At 66.3% G+C, this 7,700-nt stretch overlaps 2 protein-coding genes across 2 annotated transcripts in view; one reads left to right on the top strand and one right to left on the bottom strand.

Moving 5' to 3' along the window:
• Positions 1–103, bottom strand: part of YKT6 (YKT6 v-SNARE homolog) — a 7,798-nt gene extending 7,695 nt beyond the window's left edge. The window contains exon 1 of the mRNA XM_026076445.1: positions 42–103. The gene's annotated coding sequence lies outside the window, so the exon portion shown is untranslated. The remainder of the gene's footprint in view (positions 1–41) is intronic.
• Positions 104–1,648: 1,545 nt separating this feature from the next.
• Positions 1,649–7,458, top strand: GCK (glucokinase). The gene is made up of 8 exons (XM_026076223.1): positions 1,649–1,693; positions 3,946–4,108; positions 4,213–4,367; positions 5,033–5,152; positions 5,242–5,337; positions 5,509–5,608; positions 6,738–6,921; positions 7,143–7,458. Exons 1-8 carry the CDS (start codon positions 1,649–1,651, stop codon positions 7,456–7,458), a joined length of 1,179 nt encoding a protein of 392 aa, XP_025932008.1.
• Positions 7,459–7,700: the final 242 nt, after the last annotated feature.

Genomic DNA, 7,700 nt, shown 5'->3' with positions numbered 1-7,700 from the left:
GCCGGTCCCCGGCTCGACTCCAGCCCTCGGCGGTCCCGTACCCGCGTCCTGCCCCGGCGGCTCCGGAAGTCGCTGTGAGGAGGCGGGTGGCCGATAGGGCACCGGGCGCGACCCGGAAGGAGAAAGGCACCGACCGGAAATAGTACTATAGCCCCGGGCAACTGCCACGGGGCGTCGCCGGCTCTGCGCACGCGCCGGCCTCACCCCGCCTCCCCCGCCCCACCCTCCTCAGCGCATCGGCCAATGAGCGCCCGCCTCTCTCACGGGCCACGCGCACCGGCCACTCCCGTCCCTCCTCCAGGCTGAGCGGCCAATCAGCGCCGCCCTGACATCATGGAGGCGGAACCCCCGCCACACACACTCTACAGTAGGGGGCGATCTATCCCGGCATCCTTTGCGGGGGGGGAACCCCTCTCTCCAGCCATGGGGGATCCCCTATGGGGCGGGACCGGCCTTTCCCCGTGGGCCAAGCCCCCGTGTGGGGTGAGACCCCTATGGCGTGGGGGCGCCTCTGTGGGGTGACGACCCCCCTATGGGGTGAGACCCCTATGGCGCGGGGGCCCCCGAGGGGGCAGGACCCCTCCATGGGGTGAGACCCCTTATGGGTCCGGCCTCTCCCCGAGGCCTGGGGACCCCTCCGTGGGCTGGGGATCCCCTATGGGGTGACACCCCTATGGCCTGGGGACCCCCTCGGTGGGGTGGGGACCCTCCTATGGGCCTGGCTTCTCCCCAAGGTGTGGGGACCCCCCTATGGGGCGGGGACCTCCCTCGGGGGTGACACCCCTATGGCCTGGAGACCCCTCTCTGGGTGGGGACCCCCCTATGGGGTGAGGATCCCTATGGCCTGGGGACCCCCCTATGGGGTGAGGACCCCTATGGAGTGAGACCCCTATGGGGTGAGACCCCTACGGCCTGGGGACCCTTCCGTGGGGCCACCTGGCCATGGCCCGGGGACCCTTCCATGGGGTGGGGACCCTTCCACGAGGCCCCACCGGCTTGGGCAAAGGGGGGGTGCCCTCAGAGCCCCCCCCCAATGCCCCCTCGGGAATTGCCCCCTTTCCCGGCCGGCACCGTTTCCTGGGGGATGGCGGCCCGCTCGGCCCCCCGTCTCCATGGGAGCGGGCCGGGTTGCTAAGCCCCGGGCTGGAGTGCTCCGCTGGGACACGGGAGCCGTCACTGTGACAACGGGAGGGAAGGAGGGAGGCCGGACGGACTGACGGACGGAGGGACAGCGGCCGCCGCCGGGGCGGGCGAACGGCCCCCTGCTGCCGAGGGCGCCGGGCCGAGCCTCGCCGCCCCGCCGCTTCCCGGCCTCCGCGCGCCCCCACCGGCTCGGCAAGCCGGCCCGGCGCCCGGAGACRACGCCGACTTCCATGCTGGGAAGGGAGTGAGCGGCGGGACAAGCCGCTTCCCGCGCCGCCGGCAGTCGCCCCGGGGGGTCCCCCCTCACCATGTGGGGCGCGCGGTCCCTCTCCCTGGGGGGCATGAAATAAAACCTAAAACCCCCAAATTCCCCCAAAACAACCGGAAAAAAAAAACCCCAAAAAACGACGAAAGTGGAGCGTCCCCCGGCTGAGCGAGACGGGAGAAGCCGAGCGCCGGCCGGACGCCTTGGCCCGTTGGACGCCCCGTGCCGACGGCTGCCCCCATGCTGGATCACAGAGCCAGGATGGAGAGCTCCAAAAAGGAGAAGGTAAGAGCCCTCCTCATCCTCCTCATCCTCATCCTCACCCTCCTCATCCTCCTCCATCTCCATCTCTATCTCCGTCGCCACAAGCATCCCGCCCTGGCTCCCGAATCCCGGCTTGGAAGCGCAGGGCCGCTCTTTTCCCCCTTCGGTGGCTCTGATTTCCCACCGTCGACCGCTTCGGAGCCGGATCCGCTTCCCTCTTTTCCTCGCGGTGCCCRAATCGGAGCCGGGATGATCCCCATGGGATTCGGCGGCAGCCCCCTGGAGCGGCAGCTCTGCTCCAGCTCCCGACTCCCGGCGCGACCGCGCGGGGCTGCGGCTCGCTGGAAAGGGCCGAAGCGAAGAGGCTGAGGAAGAGCGATGGCGAGGAGGAGGAGGACGAAGGCCGGCCCCACCGTGCCATGCAGAGGCCGACTCGGGGAGTCTCCGACGCCTCTCCGATGCGGAGTGTGGCCGCTGGTGTTTTCCCACACGACATCCTGAGCTGCGCTGGGGATGCTCGTCGCGGCCGGAGAGCCGCGAAGGCTTTGGGGCAGGAGAAGGATTTTCCGACATTTCCGTGGGATTCCCCGCCCGGATGAGACGGGGTCCCAGCGCCTCCTTTGCTCTCCTTCAGCTGCTTCTTCTCTGGCACCGAATCACCCACCACGGAGGCACCCTGCAGGAGCAGAGGCTCCGGAGCCCCCTCGTATCCGGGGATCCGCGCAAGGATCCGCTCCCGGCTCCCTCCTCTCCCAGCTGGATAGCTCTGCAGGGCCGCGGCTTGCGGGGGGACACCAAGACGCTCCCCTGCCGCAGACGGGGAATGCCGGGGGACAGGAACCCTAAACCCGTCGTTTTGGAGAGGAGAGGAAGGAGGRATTGGGGCGTACGTTGCCTGAGTTTCAAAACCCGTTGGAAAAAAGTAGGGAAAACAAACCCCGGACCCTCCGGCATGGCTCTCGGGTGTCTGCAGCCGGGACAGGGAGCCGGCCGCGGTGTTAGTCCGGTGCTGGCATGCCGAACGGTGCTGTGGGCCRGCTTCCGCGTTGCGGGGCACCAAGTGCCTTCAGGAGCCGGGTCCGGTGAGGAATTTCCCCGGCAAAAYGCCTTCGGGGCGGCGGCGCTGCTGGGGAACCTCACTGCGGCGTTTCCCGGAGCTGCCCCGGCCCCTTTCCGCCCTGGGCTGCRCTCTGCGGCCTCCCACTGCTTGGGGTTTTTGGATTAGCTGGCAGATGTTGGGCTTYGGTGCGGAAAAACTGGGGAAGACGGTTGGAAAGGCCTCGTTTTTTCCCGGCGTTGCTGCCGAAGCGCTGGGTTTCCCCTCGCCCATGGGTGAAAGCCGAGAGCACCTCCGGGCGCGAGGGCTCCGCAGGGTGGCGTGGACGGACCCGGAGCACCAAGGATCCGTCCCTGGCGCTCCCGGCAGACGGGAAGGGAGATTTGGCCTTAATCCGCACCGCACAGAGTTAGAGGAGGACGGATGGGGGGATGGAGCGCATCCCGACTGCAGCGCCCGAGCCGGCACGGGGCGGGAGGTTTGCACCTCACTCCGGGCTCCAGCATGATGGAGCTGGCAGCAGGCCTTCGCTTTGGGGCACCAGGACTGCTTTCCCTTTGGAAGCATCCCGTCGGGAAGGTGCTCCGCTCCGCACTGCCTGAAAAACAACGCCGCGAAAGCCTTGAAGCCAACATCCGTGCAGCGGCGAAAGCACGGCAGGAGCGTTCGGAACCTGCCCGGCTCCCAGTGCCTAATGAGGCCTCTAATGCCGCCGGCTCCATCTGGCCGGCAGAGTGGAAAGCACCTCTCTTCCCTCACTCCGGCTCCATCTGACAGCCCGGAGCTGCCTGCCGGAGGTTGCTACGTTAAGGGTAAACACGGAGCTCCGCTGCCAGGTGCTCCCTTCCAGAGGGCCCTGTGCTTCTCCCTGGCAGCGAGTCGGGCCGCAATTCCCGATAACGCTCCTTACATCCCCGCTGCCATCCCTGCCCGGACCGCGTCGGGCCGGGTGACGAGCTGAGGAAGCTCTGGCTGTGCCGACGTCGGTCGGGATTGGTGTGCGGGAGGCTGCGGCCGCCGCCGTCCTCCCAAAGCATCCATTGGAGACGGGAAAGATGGATGGAGGATAAGTTGATTCAGGAGATCTGTAGGATCGCAGGGAAAATGAGGGCCAGGAGAAGGGAAAACCGTGCCGTTCTGTTGTCGGCTGCTCCCCGGGGCCCCCCGCATCCCCAATCCCTGTTTCCCCGCAATGACGCCGTCTCTCCCGCCGCAGGTGGATCAGATCCTGTCGGAGTTTCAGCTCAAGGAGGAAGACCTGAAGAAGGTCATGTACCGCATGCAGAAGGAAATGGACCGCGGGCTCAAGCTGGAGACGCACGAGGAAGCCTCCGTAAAAATGCTGCCCACCTACGTGCGCTCCACACCCGAGGGCTCAGGTAGGGCAGCGCCGGGCYGGATGGGCCCCGTTCCCGGCGCCGCGCGACGGGAGGCCGGGACGTTCCTCCTGAGCCGGCCTCCTCGGCCCGCTCTGGCGTTGCAGAGGTCGGAGACTTCCTCTCGCTGGACCTGGGCGGCACCAATTTCCGCGTGATGCTGGTCAAAGTGGGCGAGGGCGAGGAAGGGCAGTGGAAAGTGAAGACCAAGCACCAGATGTACTCCATCCCTGAGGACGCCATGACGGGGACGGCCGAGATGGTGAGCTCCTCCRGGGCCGTGCCGCGGTGCCGCCTTGGCTCCGGCTCCGGGAGCAGCGGGATGGAAGCTCGGTGCACGTGGGATGGGGCTGGAGGGGTCCCCATGAGCGGGCAGGGGGACGCCGTGTTGTGCACCTCCAGCTGCCCCAACCTCTGAGAAAGAAGAGAAATGGGTGGAATTGAGGTGGTTTTGGGTGGAAACGTCAATCCGCCGAATGCGGGTTGGGACGAGCGGGTGTCTCCACCCTTCCCGTATCAAGACAGAGCYGTGTCTGGATTTGGGAGGCCTGGAGAAGTGTGAGCAGGGCTGGGGACCTGTTGAAAGTGTCCCCTTCAAATGCCACCCCTGTGCCAGCGGCGAGCTGGGGACAACATCCCACGGCCTCGTGGCGGAGCCGTCCCCGCACTGCTCCGACCTCCGGGCTGCCCAGGCCATCTGGAGCCGGAGAGGAGCAAGAAATGCTCCGTCTCGGAGACCTGGGCTAGCGTGTGTTGGTGGGCACACCAGGACCGTGTCCCATCACCCCTCCAGCTGCCAGAGGCCACGGGCTGGGGGGAACGTGACCACACACGGTGACGGGGACGGTGGCATCCCGCCGGCTCCTGGGAGGGTTTGCCCCGTGCGGAGGCAGCTGGCGGCGCCAGGCTCGGCTTGCTCTCTTCCAGCTTTTTGACTACATCTCCGAGTGCATCTCCGACTTCTTGGACAAACACCAGATGAAGCACAAAAAGTTGCCACTGGGCTTCACCTTCTCCTTCCCCGTGCGGCACGAGGACATCGACAAGGTGAAGGGCTCGCGGGGTGGCAGCCGGGCAGCACAGGGGACGTCCCCGCCGGCCGCTCATCCCGCTTCTCTGTCTTCTCCTCGCCCCAGGGRATCCTTCTGAATTGGACCAAGGGCTTCAAAGCCTCCGGCGCGGAAGGCAACAATGTCGTCGGGCTCCTGAGAGACGCCATCAAACGGCGAGGGGTGAGATGATCGTACGGTTTGTGCTGTTCACGCAAGTTGGCACCCACCCCTCCGCCCCCACCCCGTCTCGCTGGAGGGACCGCCGGTGTCCCCTCGCCCCCGAGAGGGGACTCGCGTGCGCGTGCGCATCCCCTGCTCCGCGAGAGCTCAGCCGCTTTCTCCCCGCCGCAGGATTTCGAGATGGACGTGGTCGCGATGGTGAACGACACGGTGGCGACGATGATTTCCTGCTACTATGAAGATCACCGGTGTGAGGTTGGGATGATTGTGGGTAAGACGGCCCCTTCGTGCTGGCGCGGGGACGAGGGGTGACGGGGGGACCATTCCCAGGGCAGAGCCCCCCTGGCCCGGCTCCTGCTCCTCCTGTCCTGCTCGTGCTGTGCGCCAGGGCTCGTCCTTTTTGAGGGACACCAAAGGATGATGGTGGCAGCTGGAGGCAGGTTGTCACCCAGCCCACGTGGGACCCTGCAAACGTCTCCTGCCCTGGGAGATTTTCCTGGAGCATCCAGGTGGCATCACCTGGGATCCGCGCCGTGGCATGGGCACCTCCGGGGACACTTAGCCTCCGTGACGTTTCTGTTCACATGGGACACGGGTCCCTCTCTCCATCCCTGGAGGAACCTCCTTTCTCCAGGATCCTGGTGCCTCCTTGCATAGTCACCACAGCTGGGCCAAAGGGCGGTGGGAAGCAGCTAAAGGTCCATCCGTGGCCATGTAACACTTAGTCCTGGCCATGCCATGGAGCCTGGGGAGGTGGGGAAGGGTTCGACGCCGCGTTGGGGCCGGGCAGGCTTCTTCCCAGCTTCTTCCCGGCCCTGGAGCAGGTGGAGAGGAGCAGTTGGGCTCTGTATTTAGTGCCGTCAGCGACGCGGCCATCTGGGCTTCTCAAGCCGGCCCGCGGCTTCCCCTCCGCCTGGGTAAACACCGCGCCGCTGCCGCCGGCGTGTTTATCAAGCTCCGCAGGAGGAGGGACTGCCTTGGAGGGACTACAGCCCCGTCGGAGAGGATGGGATCTGCCCCTTCGATGCATCGGGTCCCCTCCCAAAAACGAACCTCCTCGGGGGCTCGCTGGGACAGTGACTTGAGACCCACCAGGCCAGAGTCCAGCCCAGGCTGCAAGGAAGGACCTGCTGCCTGGGTGCACAGGGGCGTTTCGGCTGCACCGGGGCGTTTCGGTTGCATCGGGGCATTTTGGCTGCCCGGATCTTCGCCATCTCTCTCCCCGCTCCTGGGCTGAGCTCCCTGTCCCAGCCTTGGGGGTGGATTCGGGCTGCTGGCGAGAGCAGGAGGCTTCTTCGCAGCTTGCGCCCGTCGGCGCCGGCTCGGAGCACCATAGCCCGCGCGGCGCAGGGACGGGGAGTCCCCGCCGCGCGTCCCCAGCCCCGTCCCCCTTCCCGCAGGGACGGGCTGCAACGCCTGCTACATGGAGGAGATGCACAACGTGGAGCTGGTGGAGGGCGACGAGGGCAGGATGTGCGTGAACACGGAGTGGGGCGCATTTGGTGCCTCCGGGGAGCTCGACGAGTTCCTGCTGGAGTACGACCGCGTGGTGGACGAGACCTCACTTAACCCCGGTCAGCAACTGTAAGGAAGATGACAGATACGGTCACAATCCCCCCCCCCACCGCTGTCCCCGGGCTTCTCCCCGGCCCCAGCCCTTCCTCCGTCCCCTTCCCCGTTTCCTTCGCACGCCCCGGCGGGCTTAGCTGAGGCTGGAGCAGTTCGTCGCAGGGATGAGGYGCTCGCTTCGGGCGGCTCGCCCCATCTGGCCTGACGGCCGCCCCCCTCGCTTCCCCCTCCCCCAGCTACGAGAAGATCATCGGCGGCAAGTACATGGGGGAGATCGTCCGGCTGGTGCTGCTGAAGCTTGTCGACGAGAACCTGCTCTTCAACGGCGAAGCCTCCGAGAAGCTCAAGACCCGCGGCACCTTCGAAACCCGCTTCATGTCGCAGATCGAGAGGTACCGGGGCCGGCAGCTCGCGACGGGGCCACACCGGGCCAGCACCCCCACGTCAGCCGGCTCCAGCTGCCCCAAATTAGGGTCTTCTGTGCCATCACCCCACACCAGGCAGCTCTGGTTGTCCCAAATTGGGGTCTTCTGTGCTGTCACCCCACACTAGGCAGCTTTGGTTGCCCCAAATTGGGGTCTTCTGTGCCGTCATGCCACACCAGGCAGCTCTGGTTGTCCCAAATTGGGGTCTTTTGTGCTGTCAACCCACACTAGGCAGCTCTGGTTGCCCCAAATTAGGGTCTTCTGAGCTGTCAACCCACACTAGGCAGCTCTGGATGCCCCAAATTAGGGTCTTCTGTGCCATCACCCCACACCAGCCCTCTCTGGTTGCCCTATATCCAGGTCCCCTGT

Source organism: Apteryx rowi, unplaced genomic scaffold, assembly GCF_003343035.1.
Source record: "Apteryx rowi isolate R43461 unplaced genomic scaffold, aptRow1 scaffold_1103, whole genome shotgun sequence".
NCBI lineage: Eukaryota > Metazoa > Chordata > Aves > Apterygiformes > Apterygidae > Apteryx > Apteryx rowi.
This window is presented reverse-complemented; position numbering and strand designations above follow the sequence as displayed.